The sequence below is a fragment of the Balaenoptera borealis genome, assembly GCF_965194805.1.
Source record: "Balaenoptera borealis genome assembly, chromosome: 6".
Taxonomy (NCBI): Eukaryota; Metazoa; Chordata; class Mammalia; order Artiodactyla; family Balaenopteridae; genus Balaenoptera; species Balaenoptera borealis.
This window is the reverse complement of record NC_138863.1, coordinates 26,607,290-26,630,600: the sequence shown is the minus strand read 5'-3', so window position 1 is coordinate 26,630,600 and position 23,311 is coordinate 26,607,290. Positions and strand designations below refer to the sequence as shown.

The 23,311-nt window shown below is 34.2% G+C and overlaps 1 protein-coding gene and 1 pseudogene across 2 annotated transcripts in view; both read right to left on the bottom strand.

Moving 5' to 3' along the window:
• LOC309630740 (tigger transposable element-derived protein 1 pseudogene) overlaps positions 1-23,311 on the bottom strand; it is a 213,618-nt pseudogene that overhangs the window by 7,325 nt on the left and 182,982 nt on the right. The window lies entirely within an intron of this gene.
• KANSL1L (KAT8 regulatory NSL complex subunit 1 like) overlaps positions 1-23,311 on the bottom strand; it is a 149,587-nt gene that overhangs the window by 15,853 nt on the left and 110,423 nt on the right. The window contains 2 exon segments of the mRNA XM_082396355.1: positions 4,667-4,774; positions 7,489-7,654. Of these exon segments, the coding sequence (XP_082252481.1) occupies positions 4,667-4,774; positions 7,489-7,654 (274 nt within the window).

Genomic DNA, 23,311 nt, shown 5'->3' with positions numbered 1-23,311 from the left:
TAACTATTCCCTAGCTGTTGCAGCTACTTGTTATCATGATATTATTTGTATTATGGACATTCTTAAAATAATCACCTTCATGCACACATTTTTTAAATAAAAAAATTTTAGTCTCAGGATAACTTCCAAGTAGAATTAAATCATGAAAAGTACCTAAACATAACCTATATTTTCCTGTATTTCTTTAGTGTTTTTTCCTAAGCATAGGCAATTTTTTCTTGCCTTAGTGCTTTCATTTTTTTCTTTCTCTAACTTTTGACTGTGGAAAAATTTCAAGAAACACAAATGGAAAATGGAATAATGAACTCCCCTGTACCTATCATTCAGCATCACGAATGCTGGTGACCAATCTTGTGTTCTCTCTCTCCCACAAGCTTTTTTTTTTTTTTTGCTGTAGTATTTTAAAGCACATTCCAGACATCATATCTTATCTACATTATTTGTCAGCTTGAATCTCTAATAAACTAACAGATAAAATGTGTATTTATGTAACCACATGCATTATTACCTCTAACACAATAATTAATATGCACAGCCAGTCCATGTTCAAATATCTCTGTCTCAAAAATTGTGTGTGTGTGTGTGTGTGTGTGTGTGTGTGTGTACAGCCGAGTTGTTCAAATCAGGATCCCCAAGAGGCCCGTACATTGCATTTGGCTGATACAAGTATAAACATTTTTACATGGTTATAATTGTACCATACATAGAAGTAAAACATTTGTCCTTTAATATCACTTAACATTCTTTGATAAATGTTTCCATCCGTAGATGAACTTTTATGATCCTTAAAAAGCTGTATATTCCACTGTGATAGACAGTTAACCACATTCCTACTGTTCTCTTCAAGTTGTCTTTAATTTTTCATTACCACAAATAATGATAAGATAAATATATTTGTGAATAAAGGTGGTTTCATATTTAGGATTAGACTAGGTTCTTGGAAATGGATCTGTTGGATCAGAGTACAGAGTTAACAGTTTAGCAAACATTTATTGTGAACAAGTACACAAGTTTTTTTTTTTTCCTCAATGAGCTTATAAAAAAATACGTAGTTTAAAGGCCTTGTAATGCATTTCACAGTACTTCCCAAAAGGCCTGTATCAATTAATTGCACCTGAAATATTTTAGGGTCCTGTTTTTACTACACAGTCTTGCCAGAACTGATGATTAAAATGTCTAATATTAATGTAATTGGAAAAAGGAGAAACATTTAGCACAGTGACTGGCAGATAAGTGCTCAAGTACATGTTAGCAATTGTTAGCATTTTCATTATTATCATTGACTACACCTAGTTTTTCTCCTAATTCTTTTAAGATACCATTTTTAACATTTACCTCTTTAATCTATCTGGAATGTATTTATGTTCATCCATCTTAAATTTGTTTTAATGTGCTGTATGAGGTACAGATCTCATTTTATTTTTCCAAAAAGTTATTACTTAACGCCACTGATTACAGGACAAACTTAGTTGTTTAAAAGCATTAACTCTGAGAGAGACTGCTTGGATTTGAATCCTGCCTCTACTACTACTCAACTGTGATTTGGGAAAAGCTAGTCAAGGAGAAAATAATTATAATACCTACCTTACAGGGTTGTACAGATTAAAACAATTTACACATACAAAGCCCTTCAACTAGTACTGTACTGGCATATAAGGAATGCTTCATAAGAACTGTTTATTGTTATTTATTGGCTAGGCTATCTTTTCCACACTAATAGGAAATATCACTCTTATCGTATAATGAATCCTTGGGTTTGTCTCTAGGCTTTTTAAATTTAGTTCCCTTGGCTTCCATGGGCAACACAATGTTTTAATGATTATGCCTTTATATTTCGATATCTGACACCTCCTTATTGATCTTTTAAAAATTTTATTGGCTATTCAACATTTTCATTCTGAGATAAACTTTAGAATAACTTTGTTCCAAAAGAAGAATGATTCTGGGATTCTGATTAGAATTACATTATAAGTTCTCCAAAGAAGATATACAGATTGCCAACAAACCCATGAAAGGATGCTCAACATCACTAATCATTAAAGAAATGCAAATCAAAACTACAATGAGGTATCACCTCACACGGGTCAGAATGGCCATCATCAAAAAATCTACAAACAATAAATGCTGGAGAGGGTGTGGAGAAAAGGGAACCCTCTTGCACTGTTGGTGGGAATGTAAATTGATACAGCCACTATGGAGAACAGTATGGAGGTTCCTTAAAAAACTAAAAAAAGAACTACCATATGACCCAGCAATCCCACTACTGGGCACATACCCTGAGAAAACCATAACTCAAAAAGAGACATGTACCACAATGTTCATTGCAGCACTATTTACAATAGCCAGGACATGGAAGCAACCTAAGTGTCTATCAACAGATGAATGGATAAAGAAGACGTGGCACATATATACAATGGAATATCACTCACCCATAAAAAGAAACGAAATTGAGTTATTTGTAGTGAGGTGGATGGACCTAGAGACTGTCATACAGAGAAGTAAGTCAGAAAGAGAAAAACAAATACCATATGCTAACACATATATATGGAATCTAAAAAAAAAATGGTTCTGAAGAACCTAGGGGCAGGACAGGGATAAAGACGCAGATGTACAGAATGGACTTCAGGACATGGGGTGGGGGAAGGGTAAGCTGAGACGAAGTGAGAGAGTGGCACTGACATATATATACACTACCAAATGTAAAACATATAGCTAGTGGGAAGCAGCCACATAGCACAGGGAGATCGGCTCAGTGCATTGTGACCACCTGGAGGGGTGGGATAGGGAGGGTGGGAGGGAGACGCAAGAGGGAGGAGATATGGAGATATATGTATACGTATAGCTGATTCACTTTGTTAAACAGCAGCAACTAATACAATAATGTAAAGCAATAATACTCCAATAAAGATGTTAAAAAAAAGTTACATTTTAAGTACTGGGCATATACCCTGAGAAAACCATAATTCAAAAAGACACAGGCACCCCAATGTTCATTGCAGCACTATTTACAATAGCCAGGTCATGGAAGCAACCTAAATGCCCATTGACAGATGAATGGATAAAGAAGATGTGGTACATATATACAATGGAATATTACTCAGCCATAAAAAGGAATGAAATTGGGTCATTTGTAGAGACGTGGATGGACCTAGAGACTGTCATATGGAGTGAAGTAAGTCAGAAAGAGAAAAACAAATATCGTATATTAACGCATATATGTGGAATCTAGAAAAATGGTACAGATGAACCAGTTTGCAAGGCAGAAATAGAGACACAGATGTAGAGAACAAATGTATGGATACCAAGGGGGGAAAGTTGCGGGGCAGGTGGTGTGATGATTGGGAGATTGGGATTGACATTTATACACTAATATGTATAAAATAGATAACTAATAAGAACCTGCTGTATAAAAATAAATAAATAAATAAAATTTAGAAAAAAGAATTACATTATGAGTTAATTTGGAAAAAATGACATCTTAAGTTACCATATTCTGATGGGAACAGGGTATTTGTCTCCATATAAGCATATACTCATGTTCCTCTGTAAACTTTTGAAGTTTTCTTCATGTAATTCCTTGTTAGGTTTAATCCTAGATATTTTATATTTTCATTGTCAATATGTCTAGGATAATTTATTCTTTTACAAATTTTAATAGGTTATTACTGGTATTTATAAAGGCTACTTATTTTTATAAGTTTATTTAAAAATCTGCTACCTTTCAGAACTCTAATTCTAACAGGCATTCAGTTGATTCTTGAGTTTTTGAGGGGGATGATGATTTCATCTGGAAATAATTTATCTTGTGTGACGTTTTGATGTTGAGATTTTAGCTTTGTAGATAGTGAAAATATGCTGATGTATCGTCTTTCTTTTTCTGATTTCTTCCAAGCATAGACAATGTCTCCACCCCCCATTCAGAGTTTCATTATAATTTTTCAAGTTTTATTTTGTAATTTTAGTGTTTTATTTAAAATTCTTGGAACCAAGTAGAATTTATTCTGATACATGATATGAAATGAGTGTATAAACAAACTTTCCCCCCAAAAGACTAACATTACTGTTCATTGAATAGTTCTCCACTTTCTTATTGATTTACAGTTCTTCCTTTATATAATAAAGAATAAGCTGTGTAGTCTGTTTCATGGATCTACTTTCCTAAATGTAAGCAAAATAGAATCTATGCTAATGATTATAGATTTTTGTCATGTTTCCATATGTGGTTGGGCTAGATTCAATATTTTTTCCAGCAATTCCTTTTACATTTTCCCATTAATTCTTCCCAATGGGCTTTACAATTATTTTATGTTAACCAAATTCTTTTAGAACTTCAAGTTACATTGAACGTTGCATTAAACATAAACCAAAAGGCAGAACTGATATCCTAATTATTCTTACCATCCAGCAGTGCTGTTTCCCCATGTTTATTTAAATTTCCTTTAATATTTATCAATAATATTTCATAATTCTCATTCAATAAGTATCCTGTTAGGATTTTCCTGTGTATTTTCTATTTGTATGTGTGTGTGTGATTTGTGAAAAGTGAATATTAAAAATTAAGGATTTACATTCATTCCTTTGTTAAATTTTACTTCCTTAGCAAAAGTAATAAGTATATGAAAGATGTAAAAGGTATATAAAGTACCAAGATTTGTAAATGACATACCAGGTGATGGAGATATGATACAGTCTCCTACAAATTTATTTTCAGAAAGATCTCCTTTTATTTCAGTCTTTTTTAACAATGTTTCAAAGTGAAAATGAAGAGGCACATCTAGAAAAATAAAGCAAAAAAAAGTATTTTCAGTGAAATCACTCTTTATAGACTCCAATATTAAGACTTAGAAAAATAGGCTAAAGCTTGAAAAGTCATAACTATTAGAAGTGGCAAACTATTCTTTCCAAGCATGTTGTTAGCAGTATTTTGGAAATTACTGATTATATGTAAAATAAACAACACTAACAATGAACAACTTCATAAACTGAAATAGTACCTAAGATGAACAAATATAAATATTAAATACTATTTGCAGATGAAACAAATGCTCCCAAAAGGTCTTTAATAAAATATACAGCCAAACCTGCCTGACTCTAAATCCATTCCACTCCACCCTTACAAACTCTGCATTTGAAATAAAGTTTCCAAAAGACATAATTACACAATTTTAATTACTTGAGGGAAAACCACTATAATTCAGATGCAACCTTTTATGAAAATGCTGCTTCACATTCCCTTAGTTTACTAGATTATGAATCACAAAATGAAATCTACTTTTACAAAGATCAAAACATATTGACAAACTAGTTCTCTTCTTTTAAACAGAGACTTAGGAGAGTCGTTCAATTCACTATGTTTATATTCCATACTCATAACCAAAAGAGGAGCTAAATAAATAAAATAGATGTGCTTCACATTTATTAATTAAAGGGTATTTTCTTCAATCAAGAATGCAAAAACAATCATTTTTAAAAAGCATTCAACAGAGACACCTAAACTTTTTCCTAAGAAACATAAAGAAATATTTTATAAAGCAGTTGATTTATTCAAAGTTTTGCTACAGAAAGAAGGTATTCATTTTTAAGAAAACTAATTATGAATGCATAAATCAGGATAGACCCAGGAAGGGTCTCAATTTTAAACAAGTATCTCTCCATCAAAAGATGTATTTTAATGGCTGATCCATACTCAAGTGTGGAAAAATATGCACACAAAAAATGGGTTCATAAGTATCACCTTGGAGACTCTCCCAAGGGTCAGATGTAAGATGGATTTCAATGCTATCACTATACTATGACCATAAGAAAACTATATGACAAAATGAAAATAAGAATACAAATTAAATATGCTACTTAAACATTTCAGGATTCTGATATTTGCAATTATCAAAACATAAGTTTTTCCAAAGATATATCACTTAACTTTTATATGGAGTATCGCCTATTCTACCACTGTTCTTCTTGAGTTGTGGGAAAACATGACATAACTAGGGAAGGTGCTTGTTCTACCCATATACCTTCCTTAGAACCCACACTGTGACCTGTGGGCTTTTTATTAAAATTTCATAACACTTTATTACACTTATTAGTTTATATTTCAGTTGTCAAACTAGAATGCAAGTACCTTGAGGGATTTATTTGTATTTAAACTCCTACCACCTACTTAGTACCTAGTATACAGCAGGTATTCAGATTTTTATTAAATGAACACAAGAAGAAATGGATAACCCTAAGTAGTAGGTAAGGAAGCTAATCTTAACTTATTAGATGTGACATAGTAGGATGAAAGATTATTTATGCCAGCTCTTAGATTTTTGTCATCAGAGAAACAAATTTACTAATAAGAAAACAGAAAGGCAGTAAAGAGTACGGTTAGGAGTGTGGCTCTGGAGAATGACCACCTCAGATCAAATCCTGTCTCCATCATTTACTAGTTGTGTACTATGGATGAGTAATTTAACATCTCTAAGCCTCAGTGTTCTTATATGTAAGATAAAGAGGACAACAATATCTTTCCTCATGGGGTTGCTGCAAGCATCAAACAAGAAAATGTAATGTGCTTATAGGACCCAGTGTATGCTAAGACCAAATGTTAGCTGTGTTATTGTTATATATATTATTTTTTCTTTCTATTATTAAGGTTTCCTCAAGGATGGAGTAAAATAGTTCCTACCAGGAACTTAGTTCAAAGTATGGTGTGTAGCTAAGAAACCACTGTAATGCTGGTAAAAACCAAACTAAGATTCAGGGCAGGAATAGGTACAAGAAATAGTGCTTTACAAAGAGGAGCAGTCCATGGATGATTAGAACCAAAAGCTGCAAAGGAAGCAAAAGCCCATTTGAGATATCTTCCCATAAAGAGAGGAACCTGAGATAACCAGTGTGAAGAATGTTTCCTTTTTTACCCTAAATATTTACTTCAGTTCCAATGTAGGTAAGATTGGAAACATTCGAACACAAGACAAGAACTGGAAAGAAACTTAAAGCCATCTTAGGGATATAGGGATGCAATGCCTCATCTGCTCGGTTGTATATTACAGGTATTTTTGAGGTTCAAAAGTTGACTGTGTCTAAAGATGGACAATTTTCTTCTCTCAGAGAAATTCAATGCTGATTATAGATGGAGGAATACAACATGGCAGGGAAAACTCCATGCAAAACAACATATTAGAAAAAGAACCCTGACTTGCTGAGAAACATTTCAACATCATAGCCATGTTATCAATAAAATGCTAAAAATTTAACATCAAAAGGAGATCAAAAGCTAAGAATTTCCCAAAGTAAGTCAAAATGGTTTCCAAGGAATTAAAAAATCAACCTAAAGATAGAACATTAATTCAGCATGTGACTAGATTAATTTCTCTATGAAAACTGTTTAGCTCTAATATCCAGTGACAACTGATAAAAGTTTATCAGATTCCTTGTATTTACAGGATTACATTTCACCATAAAAAATTCAGTTATTTAGAGATTTTTTAAAAGGAATCTTACCTGATGGCAATGATAGAACGGAATGGAAAGAAGAATCTAACTCTGATACATGTTCTGTTAATATTTGAGACTTTGAATTGTGTTCACAGCTACTCCAAATTGAAGATGATTGCAGGCAAGGCATTTGTGTAGTATTTAAAAACCTTGTTTCTTTTGAAGGCAAAGTCTGCAAGGAAAAAAAAATAAAGACTTCATTTTTGTTGAAAAGCGAATCAGAGAGAATATAACAGTTATAGTACAGTATCTGAATGACACCAGCAAGAAGTCCTGGATTACTAAATCACCTTGGGGAGAGTGCTTTACAATGACCTAGACTAAGTGATAGAAGCAAAGATATAGAAGGCCATGAGTGTGATGAGATTTGACTAGTCCCTTTTCAGTTCTTCAAAGTGAAGAGCAAAGTCTGTGAAAATGGGTCTTGCTCCCATCTTAAGAAATCACAAAAAAGAAAAATGAGTTTGAACAACTTTAGTTCACAAGAAAATGGTTACACTCCAGATTAGTGAAAAATATGACAGTGAGCAGGTACTATGTTATGATTAAGAACTGTGCATACAGTTGACCCTTAAACAGAGGTTTGAACTGTGCAGGTCCACTTATAAGCTGGTTTCTTTCACTAGATAGGTACTATAGTATTACATGATCTGTGGTTGGCCGAATCTTCGGATGCTGAACCACAGATAGGGAGGAAGTCCAACTGACTGTACAGATATACATAGATTTTTTTACTGAATAGGGGTTGACGCCCCTAACCCTCACCTTTTTCCAGGGTCAACTGTACTGTTTTCCTCCTTCTACTCTGTTATAACCAATGAGTGAAACTAGAGTCTGCCTTAAATTATAATGCGAGACAATATCTACACTGCAATAACAGTGAAGTACTATGAAGACATATGTATCACATATTTACATTAAGTAAAATTGAATTTAAAATATTAAAAAAGGTATGTATAAAATATGCAATATGTTACATGAGTTTAAGATAAAGATTTCAATCCAGAAATCTCATGAAAACCATGTTGCTAAATCAAAAAATTATGTTGCTACATTTAAAAAATACATATTCTGTTTAAATGTCAGATTTTTAAATTATTTTTTTCTGGTTATAAGATTACTATACAACCAATGTAAAAAATCTATAAAATAGAGAAAATATTTAAAAAGTTAATGGAGTTCACTTGCGTTCCTTCTGTCACTCTTACCTCCACCTACTACAATAACATTAGGACTCTATTTTTTTAATGGAAATTATATTTAAAATGCTTATAATAACTGAGAATTTTGGATGCTATTTTTAAAAAAATTATTTTATAAACTTACATTAAGTTTGTCAACTTTCTTGAGTTTGAGTTTCCTGGCTAACTGGCATTTTCTGTGTTTCCACAGCACCTTGGGCATAGCCACGTCTGCCATAGCATTTAACTAGATTTCCTCCGGACCGTGAGCTCCTTGAAGGTTGGACTATAATTTGTTCAATCCTGTATTCCCGGAACCTGACAGAGTCCCTAACATATGGTTGAAACTTGAATGCTGACCAAATGAATTTTATCTCATTTGCTTTTAACAAATTTAAGTGAATAGAACTTTTCAAATACATGTGTGCCTGGGACTATTTCATTGGGGAAAAAATAGTCCCTGTTAATATATGCTAAAATTTATCATGTAATGACTTCTTTTTATATTCCACTGGCCAAGACTTATGTCAGCTAGTCATACCCAGCTGCAAGGAAGGCTAGGAAATGCAGTCATTACGCCGGGTAGTCAAGTAAATTGATGATTTTTATAAGAAGATATAACATGTGGTACATGATTATAAAGATGTGAGTTATTTCCAAGATTTATTCTAATGATGTTATATGTATGTATCTATGGGAACAGTTGCTGTTTCTTACCTTTACAAGATGCACTGGTACTTGTGACTCACTCTAGAATTATTTGTTCTTTTGTGATGTAGTTCAAAAAGATATAAGGAACAATTATATAAAATTACAAAGAAGAAAATGTGCTAACCTCTCTTTTTTCATGTATGGCTAGAACATTATGAATAAAAGTTGATAAAATCTGAATATTTACCATATAATTAGTTTTCTCTTGCAATTTTTCCAAATCCAGGAAACCCATTAGCCAATTTGAAACTATCCTAAATAATTATGGAGACAAGTGAGGGGCATCTAGGAAAAGGCCTTTTTTCCCCTGCAGAGAAAGTGAAGCCCAGGAGGCTGAAAAGGAATGGATGGAGAAATAAGAGAAAAACCTGGAGATTCTTGCCAATAAAAATTCAAATGTCTAGAGGGTGTGATCAACAATACCATATGCTGCATAAGATTCAAGCAAAGTAAAGCCTGAAAAGTATCCATTACATGTAACTTTAATAATGAAACATTTCATATATACAAAAGAGTATATAATTTATAAGGAAGGTATAAAATAATGTTTAAAAAGCACCTATACTCACCATCCTACTTTAAGAAACAGAACAATACCAATACCTTTGATGACTTCTCTTGCTATCCCGGCCCCATGAGCCTGTGGCAGAGATTGCTACTTTCCTCCCAATATCTGTGCTCTCCTCCTCCCTGTTCTAAAACTCCTCATTTTCAGCTGGGCACATTTCTCAAGCTTCCTTGCATCTAACAATTACTAAATTCTAGCCAGAACACCATGAGGAGAAGTCATGTGTGCAACATTTAGAAACTGACCTTAAGAAGGTCACTTAGCCCTCCATTCTTCCACCTGTGATGGTGAGCCACCATAATCTTGTGAGTGAAGGTAATGCGCAAAAGATTAAACAAAAAGGCAGCAGGAGCCTGGTTCCTAGATAACCATGTAGAGCATGGTTGTCATGCCTAGAATATTTTCAATCTGTTTCAAAACAAAGAAATAAACTTACATCTTGCTTACATCACTATTTGGGATTTCTGTCAAATGCAGCTAAACCTATACCTTAACTAATACAATGTGCCTCCTCAGTCATATTTTTCTCTCACATTTCCAGGAGTAACTGCTATCCTGAATTTTAATTTTATCATTTCCTTGTTTTTTCTTTATAGTTTTTCTACAAAAGTATATGTAATCCTATATAATTTACTATTTAAATCCATATGCTTTAAAAATGTAAATACACAGAATAATGCTAGATGTGTTTTCCTGCTTTATTACTCAACATTATGTGCATGCAATTAATCATTCTACTATATATAAATATCTAGATTGTTTCTAGTGTTTTACCATTATGAACAATGATAGTATGGATATTATTATATTTGTCTCCTGGCACATGGGTGTAAGATATTCTCTAGAGTACACTGCTAGAAATGGAATTGCTGGGTTATACAAATGCATGAACACACATACTCAACGTCACTAGATAATATATTGTATTACCAAATAGTTACAACTAATTTACACTCCAACAGAGCAGATTTTAGTTCTCACTGCTTCAGATTCATACCAACAAGGGTACTGTCGGAATTCTTATTTTTGCCAATTTTAGACCATACAAATATCTCATGGTTGAAATTTGTATTGCTCTGTTTATTGTTTAAGTTGACCTCATTTTCATACCTATTATTGGCCAATTTTCCTTCTTTTGGGGAATACATGTTTTGATGATTTTTCTATTGAGATGTCTTTTTCTTATTGATTTTTTAAGTTCTCTTTATACACTCTTGAAAGTTACAAATCCTTTGTAGGTTCTATGTATTGCTCCCTGTATGAGCTTCTCTTTGCACTTTTTTTGTGTCTTTTGATCAACAGACATTCTTAACTTAGATGTTTCCTTTATATATAGTTTGCACTTCTTTGTATCTTGATGAGGAAATCTTTTGAATCTTGATGAGGAAACCCTACCCTTAAGTCATAAAGATATTCTTCCACTTTTTTTTTATAAGAGTTTTATTGTTTTGCCTTTTGCAATTAGGTCTTTGTTTAAAATTGATTTCTTTGTGCAAGATGTGAGATAGGGATTCAAACTCATTTTTTTTTTCTCTAAATGGATCACCAATTGACTTAATGCCTTTTACTGAACAGCCAGTTCATCCTCTCCCAACAAATCTACAATGCTGCCTGTTATATACCACATTCCATACATGTCTGGGACTGTTTCAGGGATCTCTAACACTCTATCATTTGTGTCTGTGTTAATAACCAATGCCTTAATTACCGCATCTTTTAAATAAATCTTGACATTTGATAGTGTAAGTTTCTCCACCTTGTTCTTCAGGGGTGACTTGGCTGTTATTCTTGGTTTTCACTCCTCTGCATATTTTTTTTATTGAGGTATAGTGGATTTATAATATTATATGTTTCAGATGTACAACCTAGTGATTCACAGTTTTTAAAGGCTGTACTCCATCTTCTCAATAAATTTTAAAAACAGCTTAATTTCCATCAAAAACATGTAGAATTTTGTTTAAAAATACACTGAATTTGTAAATCAATTGGAAGATTTTTGACATTTTTAAAATTTTGATATCATGATTAAAGGTCATCCATCCATGAATATGGTGTATCTCTTCATTTATTTAGGTCTTTAATTTCTTTCAATAAAACTTTGTAAATTTCTTCTCTAAAAGTCTTTACATATTTTGTTAGATGTATTCCTAGGTACCATAATATTGTTTCATGTAAAAGGAATTGAAAAATACAATTGATATATACTGAACATGTCCCACAACTCTGCTAAACTTTCTTATTCAAATAATATTACTTGTTGTTTTAGTTTCCTATTAACCAAACATATTATCTAAAAGTCATGACAGTTTAGTTTCTTTCATTCAGTCCTAAAACCTTTATTTATTATTATTTATAAGGTTCCAACCATGCTAGATAGGCTCACCAGTTCAATAATGAATAGAAATGACCAAAGGACATATTGTTTTGTCCCTCATTATAAAGGAAATGTTTTTAATTTTTCATAAGTAAGAATAATAAGGGTTAAGAATGATTGTAGATTTTTTTGGTATATTCTTTATCAGGATGTATGCCTACTTTGCCAAAAGTATTCTTTTAAGTATATTAATGTTGAACTTAATCATACACTTTTTGTGAACCTATTGAAATGATTACTTGGCTTTTCTTCTTTAATCTAATTATGTGGTTATTACATTAACAAATTTTTAAATGTCAAAGCAACTTTCGATTCTTCTTGAGGAAAATGCTAGGGGTTATCAATTTCTTTGCAAAGAACCAGCAACTAGATTTATTTTCTATATTGTATCAATATATGGAAATTTATTGCATATGTATGTTTGTTTCTATGTTTCACTGATTACTATTGTTTATTAGGATTGATAAAATATTTTGTCATATTTTTCCCCTCAGTTAACTTAAACTTATACATTCTTTTCTTTTCTTTTAGTGGTTTTCCTAGAGATTACAATGCATCCTTAACTTATGGCTTTTAGAGTATAAAACAAATTATTCCTTTTACCACTTCCCTGAAAACAATGGGACATTAGAAGACTTTAACTCCATTTACTCTCCTCTTTCTTTGTTATTGTTGTAAGGCATTTTAATTCCATATATAAATCTCTACATTATATTACTGTTATTATTTTCATTGTCAATATTTAAATTACCCATATATTTATCTTTTCCATTGTTCTTAGCTTCTTTCTACAATTCTGTTTCCATCTGGGATCATGTTCCTTCTCCCTTTGCTATTATTATTAGTGTAGATTTGCTGTCAACAAATTCTTTCCATTTTTATTTATCTGAAACCTTTGTATATCATCATTTTTGAAGGATATTTTTGTGGATATAGAATTCTAGCATTTTTTTTTCTTTCAGCATTTTAAGAATATTTGCATTTTTATCTGGCTTCCATTGTTTCTATTGAGTAGTTAAGTCTTATGGTTGTCCTCATTTGAAGGTAATGTGTCTTTTTTACCCTGATTGCTTTTAATATTTTCTGTGTCTTCACTTTTTAGCAGGCTTGCTATAATATGTCTTGATGTAATTTCTATGTATTTGTTATTTTTGAGGTTCACAGAACTTCTTGAATCTATGGGTGGATGTCCTGTTTTAGTTTAGGAAATACTCTCTATTATTATCTGTTCAAATGTTATTTCTGTCCTATTCTCTCTCCTTTCTTCTAGAGTCTAATAACATATATGGTTAATTTTTTTCACTGATTTACAGTTCTCTAATTCTGTTTCTGTATTTTTTAAATTCTGTTTTATCTCTGTGCTTCTATTTGAGTATTTTATATTATAAGTCTTTTAGTTCATTAACCATATCTTATGCTCCATCTAATTTGTAGTTAAACTCATCAGCTGGTGAAGTATTAATTTCACATGTTATATTTTGAGTTTGAGAATGTTCATATGACTCTATTTTTAAAAAATAGATTCCAAATATCTGGTAAAATAATGTTTTTTTCCAGTTGTTCTCTATTTTTTCAACATATTAATCACAGCCATTTTAAAGATCTTGGCTGTTAAATCCAATTATCAGAATCACTTGGTGGTTTGTCACTATTGTCTGTTTTTCTCTCTTGAAGGCTGGTCATATGGTCCTGTCTTTTGGGATGCCTAGTAATTTTTGATTGAATGCCAGATGGTATTTTTTTTTTAAATCATAAAGGCTCCAAATGATGTCATCTTTCTCCATAGAGGGTTCTCTTTCCCTACTGCTAAGCAGATAAACTGCAGGTTTCTCTCCTTTCATCTACTCAGGGAGTGCACTCAGTTAAGCTTGGGTTACCGCCCTACTATGGTTTTCTATATCTGATTTGTTCCTGGCCCTTCAAGGTTTTCAGCTAAGTGTTTGTTGTATTTTACAGAATTTCCCCTGATCATTCAGACCTTAAGAAAAAAAATCTTAAGAGTATACTGAGGAGTGCCACACTGCTTTAAAGGGGTTTTTGTCATTGATGTTTTTTTTAAGCCTTCTGTTCTCTGCAGCCCAGGTATTTAGCAAGTGTTATGAGGAAAACATTGGTCAAAAATGTTCTGAAGTGAAAAATGGCCATGTGCTTCAGGTCTCCCAAAACACACCCAACAGCATCCCCCATACCTATCATCTATTAGCATCTGAACCAAATTTGAAAATTTCCGCCAAAGTTCCAGGGCAAAAGTGGTTGCAGAAGCCAGCTATCCTAGGTGTTTCCCTCTCTGAAGACATATGCTACATCTTCTCCTCTAACCTTTATATTTATTCATTTCTCTTTATATCTTCCAATTCTTTTTTCTCTTTGTATTTCATTTTGTATAATTTCATTCAGATCTATTTTCTAACCGCCAATTCTCTCTTGAGTTTTATCTACCTATTTCTTAAACATATTACTAATTTTCTGATTTATTTTCCTTAAACATATAAACTTACTTAATTTTACATTCTGTATATGATAACTGCACTAGCTGAAGTTATTTTTGTAAGGATGTGTGTGTGTGTGGGGGGGTGGGAGTTAGCTTGTTTTTGCTGACTCTCCTGATGTTGCTTTGTTGCTGTGTCTGTTTTTATATTTTTTTTAAATTAGGAATTCACATTTATTGGAATTTTATTCAGGGGAATCCTGGAAAGTTTCTATTGAGAGTTCATTCCCCTAGAAAGGATATACATTTATTTCTGCCAGCCATCTGGAACACCAGCTAACCATTTTAAAATGCGATTCTTGTCCTTTTTTTTAAAATTAATTAATTAATTTGTTTGTTTGTTTATTTCTGGCTGTGTTGGGTCTTCATTGCTGTGCACAGGCTTTCTCTAGTTGCTGCGAGCAGGGGCTACTCTTCGTTGCGGTGCATGGGCTTCTCATTGTCGTGGCCTCTCCTGTTGTGGAGCATGGGCTCCAGGAGCATGGGCTTCAGTAGTTGTGGCACGTGGGCTCAGTAGTTGTGGTTCGCAGGCTCTAAAGGGCAGGCTCAGTAGCTGTGGCACACGGGCTCAGCCACTCTGTGGCATGTGGGATCTTCCTGGGCCAGGGCTCGAACCCATGTCCCCCACATTGGCAGGCAGATTCTTAACCACTGCACCACCAGGGAAGCCTGCAATTCTTGTCTTTTTAAATAAAACTCTTAGGTAGAATGATTTCAGACTTTAAAGATGTAAAAGGCCTGACTTGTCATTACAAATTCTATGCAGAAATTCTATTTTCCATTTTTCAGCCAGAGCCCAAGGCAAAGAAAGTCAAGTTCTTTGCACCGCTGTTCAGCAGGTCTGAGTTCCAGTTCATGCACTCACAAAGTGAGTAGCATTGAAGGTTCTTGGCTTTATGCAGGGTCTCTTAATATGTCTCCTCACATCTCCCAGATTCTAGGCTTTGCCTCCAGTCTCTATCAAGACTATTAAACAAAAATTTCTACTTCTCTTTCTCCTTTCTTTCCTTCCTTTTTAATTCTGAGGATTTCCATTTTTTGAGCCAGGTTAGGCATCCACTGTAAAAAATATTCTTATGACATAATCACCTCTGCCTCCTTCAGAGCCCTTAACAGAGTACCTTTACACACAGTAGACATTCAGAAATTATTTGTTGAAAGAAGGAAGGAATAATAAGCAAACTTAATTCAAAAGACCAACTTAATTGTGAATTTAATTTCACTAAGCTTAGCAAAAAGTAAGCAAAAAGTAAGCAATTAAAGCAATTTCCTCAAATGTAATTTCTCAATGGGAAAAGATGGTTTTTAAAATAAACTTTTAGATTCTCTAAGAGCCCAGCAAAAGTGAGGTAACCCTTTTTCTATAGTTTTATAGCAGCAATGAATTTTTCCATTAAAATTGGTTAAAGGAGTAGTCATAATATACACTGTATCATTTACAACAAAGAAATTTGTGTAGCATTTTTTCAATTCATGATGTAGTCAAGATACCTTTCATTAAATTGTTCACTTTTTCATAAGCAATATATTTTTACTTTATATGAAAATGTCTTGCATACTTTAACAAATGATAATAAAGTGATTTAAAATTCAAAAAAAAATATTCTTGATACTTTACATTCTAATACTTTGTATCCAGAAGCTTTCCTAAGATAATTATCCCACCACATTACTGGAATCAAAAGTTCAGCATTGGATCTGGCTAAGTGACCTAATTAAAAGGTCACTTTGACCTTTAAAAATCTGTTTCAATAAAATGCTTTTGTTGGATACCATACTATAGCAGGGTGAAGAGTAAAATAACATTATGACATTGCAGTGCTTCTCAGGGAACCCAACATGTAACAGAGATAAATACAGACACTTTCAAATTTGTTGTGGAGGAGAGATTAAGCAATAGCTAAATGGGATATGTTATTAAGAAATCAGTTTTGAAAGTAGAAAAAGCAATTCCATTTCTGTCCATGAAGTAATAAACAAATGGGACCTAATTAAACTTAAAAGCTTTTGCACAGCAAAGGAAAACACTGACAAAATGAAAAGACAACCTACCAGTGAATAGGAGAAAATATTTGCAAATGATATGACTGATAAGGGGTTAATATCCAAAATTTATAAACCACTCATACAATGTGACAGCAAAAAAATAAACAACCCAATCAAAAAATGGGCAGAAGACCTAAATAGACATTTTTCCAAAGAAGACATACAGATGGCCAATAGGCACATAAAAAAATGCTCAACATCACTAATCATCAGAGAAATGCAAATCAAAACCACAATGAGATATCCCTTCACACCTGTCAGAAAGGCTATTGTCAAAGAGTCTACAAATAACAAATGTTGGTGAGGATGTGGAGGAAATGGAACACTTGCACACTGTTGGTGGGACTGTAAACTGGTACAGCCACTATGGAAAACGGTATGGTGTTTCTTCAAAAAACTAAAGATACAACTACCATATGATCCAGCAATTCCACTAGTGGTTACCAGGGGGGAGAGGGAAGGAAGTAGGGGTGAGATAGGGGTATGGGATTAAGAGACAAACTACTATGTATAGAATAAATAAGCAACAATGATATAATGTACAGTACAGGGAAATATAGCCATTATCTTGTAATAATTTTGAATGGAGTATAATCTATAAAAATATTGAATAACTATCTCGTACACCAGCAACTAATATAATATTGCACATCAACTATACTTCAATTTAAAAAAGAAGTACACCTATGGGACTTATATCAAACAACTGTTTTCAGAACTTGGACAACAGGTAGCATATGACTTATCCCTGAGAGAAGAAAAACAAATGAGATGATCCGATAAATCTACCAGCTTTTTGCACAAGGATGGGGGGGTCCAAGTAGAGTGTGTCAGTCTAGAAGATTTTAAGACACAGATGTTAAACTTTGGGGAGAAAAAGATGGCTACAACTTATAGAGGAGACTGTCATAAAAAAAGGAAGCTTTTCAGAGAAAGGGCTCCAGAAATTCCATAGGGCACATTTCATTCTTTTGTCAAATAACAATCTACACATGCATAGAATGAAACAACAAAGGCCAGTCTAAGGACATTTAATTTCAAGGGAAGGAAAAAAGAACAAATAATATATGAGAGAAATAAAAAAACAAATAACAAAATCAAAATGATAGATTTAAACCTAACTATAGGGGATTAGCTCAAAATGGCAGAGTAAAAGGATATGTGTTCACCCCTTTTTACAAGAACACTGGAATCACAACTAACTGCTGAACAACCATTAACAAAAAACTCTGGAACATACCAAAAAAGATACCTTACATCCAAAGACAAAGGAGAAGCCACAAAGAGAGAGTAGGAGGGATGCAATTGCAATAAAATCAAATCTCATACCCGCCAGGTGGGCGACCCACAAACTGGAAAACAATTATACCACAGAAGCTCCCCCACTGGAGTGAAAGTTCTGAACCCCACATTAGGCTTCTGAACCTGGGGGTCCAGCAATGGGACAAGGAGACCACAGAGAATCTGGCTTTGAAGGCCAGTGGAATTTGATTGCAGGACTTCCACAGGTCTGGGAGAAACAGAAACTCCACTCTTGGAGGCCACACACAAAGTCTTGTGTGTACCAGGACCCAGGGGGAAAAAGCAGTGACCCCATAAGAGACTGGGCCAGACTTACCTGCTAGTATGAGAGGGCCCCCTGCAGAGGTGGGAGGTGGCTGTGGCTCACTGTGGGGACAAAGACACTGGCAGCAGCAGTTCTGGGAAGTACTAATTAGTGTAAGCCCTTCCAGTGGCCACCATTAGCCCCACCAAACAGCCTGTAGGCTCCAGTGCTGTAGGCTCAGGCCAAAAAACCAACAGGGAGAAAACACAGCCCCATCCATCAGCAGACAAGACAAATGGATTAAAGTTTTACTGAGCATGGCCCTGCCCACCAGAGGGACAAGACCTAGTTCTACCTACTACTGGTACCTCCCATCAGGAAGCTTGCACAAGCCTTTTAGATAGTCTCATCCAAGAGAGGGAAGACAGCAGATGCAAGAAGAACTACAATCCTACAGCCTGTGGAATGAAAACCACAATCACAGAAAGTTACACAAGATGAAATGGCAGAGGATTATGTCCCAGATGAAGGAACAACATAAAACCCCAGAAAAACAACTAAGTGAAGTGGAGATAGGAAACCTTCTGGAAAAAAATTCAGAATAATGATAGTGAAGATAATCCAGGATCTCAGAAGAAGAATGGAGGAAAGAATCAAGAAGATGCAAGAAATGTTTAACAAAGACCTAGAAGAACTAAAGAACAAACAAACAGAGATGAACAATACAATAACTTACATGAAAAATACACTAGAAGGTATCAATAGCAGAATAACTGAAGCAGAAGAATGGATAAGTGACCTGGAAAACAGAATGGTGGAAATTGCTGCTGCAGAACAGAATAAAGAAAAAAGAATGAAAATAAAAGAAGACAGTCTAAGAGACCACTGGGACAACATTAAACGCACCAACATTCACATTACAGAGACCCCAGAAGGAGAAGAGAGAGAGAAAGGACCTGAGAAAATATTTGAAGAGATAATAGCTGAAAACTTGCCAAACATGGGAAAGGAAAGAGTCACCCAAGTCCAGGAAGCACAGAGTGCCAGGTAGGTTGAGCCAAGGAGGAACATGCCAAGACACAGAGTAATCAAATTGACAAAAATTAAAGACAAGGAAAAAATATTAAAATATTAAAATATTTGCAAACGAATCAATGGACAAAGCATTAATCTCCAAAATATATAAACAGCTCATGCAGCTCAATATTAAAAAAACAAACAACCCAATCCAAAAATGGGCAGAAGACCTAAATAGACATTTCTCCAAAGAAGACATACAGATGGACAAGAAGTACATGAAAAGCTGCTCAACATCACTAATTATTAGAGCAATGCAAATCAAAACTACAATGAGGTATCACCTCACACCCATTAGAATGGGCATCATCAGAAAATCTACAAACAACAAATGCTGGAGAGGGTGTGGAGAAAAGGGAACCCTCTTGCACTGTTGGTGGGAATGTAAATTGATACAGCCACTATGGAGAACACTATGGAGGTTCCTTAAAAAACTAAAAATAGAACTACCATACGACACAGCAATCCCACTACTGGGCATATACCCTGAGAAAATCATAATTCAAAAAAAGTCATGTACCACAATGTTCATTGCAGCTCTATTTACAATAGCCAGGACATGGAAGCAACCTAAGTGTCCATCGATAGATGAATGGATAAAGAAGATGTGGCACATATATACAATGGAATATTACTCAGCCATAAAAAGAAACGAAATTGAGTTATTTGTAGTGAGGTGGATGGACCTAGAGTCTGTCATACAGAGTGAAGTAAGTCAGAAAGAGAAAAACAAATACTGTATGCTAACACATATATATGGAATCTAAAAAAAAAAAAAAAAAGGTCATGAAGAACCTAGGGGCAAGACGGGAATAAAGACATAGACCTACTAGAGAATGGACTTCAGGATATGGGGAGGGGGAAGGGTAAGCTGGGACAAAGTGAGAGAGTGGCATGGACATATATACACTACCAAATGTAAAATAGATAGCTAGTGGGAAGCAGCTGCATAGCACAGGGAGATCAGCTCGGTGCTTTGTGACCACCTAGAGGGGTGGGATAGGGAGGGTGGGAGGGAGGGAGACGTAAGAGAAGAGATATGGGGATATATGTATATGTATAACTGATTCACTTTGTTATGAAGCAGAAACTAACACACGATTGTAAAGCAATTATACTCCAATAAAGATGTTTAAAAGAAAAAGAAGTTGTAGTACATATATACAATGGAATATTACTCAGCCATAAAAAGTAAGTAAAAAATTGGGTCATTTGTTGAGATGTGGATGGATCTAGAGACTGTCATACAGAGTGAAGTAAGTCAGAAAGAGAAAAACAAATATCGTATATTAACGCATATATGTGGAACCTAGAAAAATGGTACAGATGAACCAGTTTGCAGGGCAGAAATTGAGACACAGATGTAGAGAACAAATGTATGGACACCAAGGGGGGAAAGCGGTGGGGGGTGGTGGTGTGGTGAATTGGGCGATTGGGATTAACATGTATACACTGATGTGTATAAAAATGATGACTAATAAGAACCTACTGTATAAAAAAATAAATAAAATAAAATTCAAAAAAAAAAAAAGCAACAAGGGAAAAATGACAACATACAAAGGAATTTCCATGTTATCAGCTTATTTCTCAGCAGAAACTCTGCCTGCATGAAGGGAGTGGCATGATATATTTAAAGTGATGAAAGGGAGGAACCTACAACCAAGAATATTCTACCCAGCAAGGCTCTCATTCAGATTTGACAGAAAAATCAAAAGCTTTACAGACAAACAAAAGCTAAGAGAATTCAGCACCACCAGACGAGCTTTGCAACAAATGTTACAGGAACTCCTCTAGGTGGGAAAGAGACCAGCAACTTAAAACAACCTTGTACATATACAGACTGCTATATCAAAATCTCATGGGAACAGCAAACCCAAAAACTACAATAGATACACACACAAAAAAGAAAAAGCAACCCAAACACAACACTAAAGGTGGTCATCAAACCACAAGAGAAGAGAACAAAAGAGGAAGGGAGGAAAAAAGACCTACAAAAACAAACCCAAAGCAATTAAGAAAATGGAAGTAGGAACATACATATCGATAATTACCTTAAATGTAAATGGATTAAATGCTCCAACGAAAAGACATAGACTAGCTGAATGGATACAAAAACAAGACCTGTATACATGCTGTCTACAAGAGACCTACTTCAGACCTAGGGACACATACCGACTGAAAGTGAGGGGATAGATGAAGGTATTCCATGCAAATGGAAATCAAAAGAAAGCTGGAGCAGCAATACTCATATCAGACAAAATAGACTTTAAAATAAAGTCTGTTATAAGAGACAAGAAGGACAGTACATAATGATCAAGGGATCAATCCAAGAAGAAGACATAACAGTTGTAAATATTTATGCACCCAACATAGGACCACCTCAATGTATAAGGTAAATACTTACAGCCTTAAAGTGAGAAATCGACAGTAACACTATAACAGTGGGGAACTTTAACACCCCATTTTCTTCAATGGACAAATCATCCAGACAGAAAATCAATAAGGAAACATAGGCCTTAAATGACACATTAGACCAGATGGACTTAATTGATATTTATAGAGCATTCCATCCAAAAGCAGCAGAATACATATTCCTTTCAAGTGCACAAGGAACATTCTCCAGGATTGACCACATGCTGGGCCACAAAGTGAGCATCAGTAAATTTAAGAAAATTGAAATCATATCAAGCATCTTTTCCGACCACAACACTATGAGATTAGAAATAAACTACAAGAAAAAAACTGTAAAAAAAACACAAACACGTGGAGGCTAAATACTATGCTACTAAACAACCAATGGATCACTGAAGAAATCAAAGAGGAAATTTAAAAATACCTAGAGACAAATGCAAATGATACCAGAAAACTACCAGAGCTCATCAATGAACTCAGTAAAGTTGCAGGATACAAAATTAATATATAGAAATCTGTTCCATTTCTATACACTAACAATGAACTATCAGAAAGAGAAATTCGATAAACAATCCCATTTACCATCACATCAAAAAGAATAAAATACCTAGGAATAAACCTACCTAAGGAAGCAAAAGACCTGTACTCCAAAAACTATAAGATGCTGATGAAAGAAATCAAAGACGACACATACAGATGGAAAGATATACTATGTTTTTGGATTAGAAGAATCAATACTGTCAAAATGACTATACTACCCAAGGCAATCTACAGATTCAATGCAATCCCTATCAAATTACCAATGGCATTTTTCACAGAACTAGAACAAAAAAATCTTAAAATTTGTATGGAGACACAAAAGACCCTGAATAGTCAAAGCAATCTTAAGAAAAAAAAAAACGGAGCTGGAGGAATCAGGCTCCCTGACTTCACACTATACTACAAAGCTATAATAATCAAGACAGTATGGTACTGGCACAAAAACAGAAATAGAGATCAATGGTACAGGATAGAAAGTCCAGAGATAAACCCACGCACATACGGTCACCTTATCTTTGATAAAGGAGGCAAGAATATACAATGGAGAAAAGACAGCCTCTTCAGTAAGTGGTGCTGGGAATACTGGAGAGCTACATGTAAAAGAATGAAATTGGAAAACTACATAACACCATACAAAAAAATAAACTCAAAATGTATTAAAGACCTAAATGTGAGACCAGACACTATAAAATTCTTAGAGGAAAACATAGGAAAAATACTCTCTGACATAAATCGCAGCAATATCTTTTTTCGACCCATCTCCCAGAGTAATGGAGATAAAAACAAAAATAAACAAATGCAACCTAATTAAACTCAAAAGCTGTTGCACAGCAAAGGAAACCATAAACAAAATGAAAAGACAACCCACAGATTGGGAGAAAATATT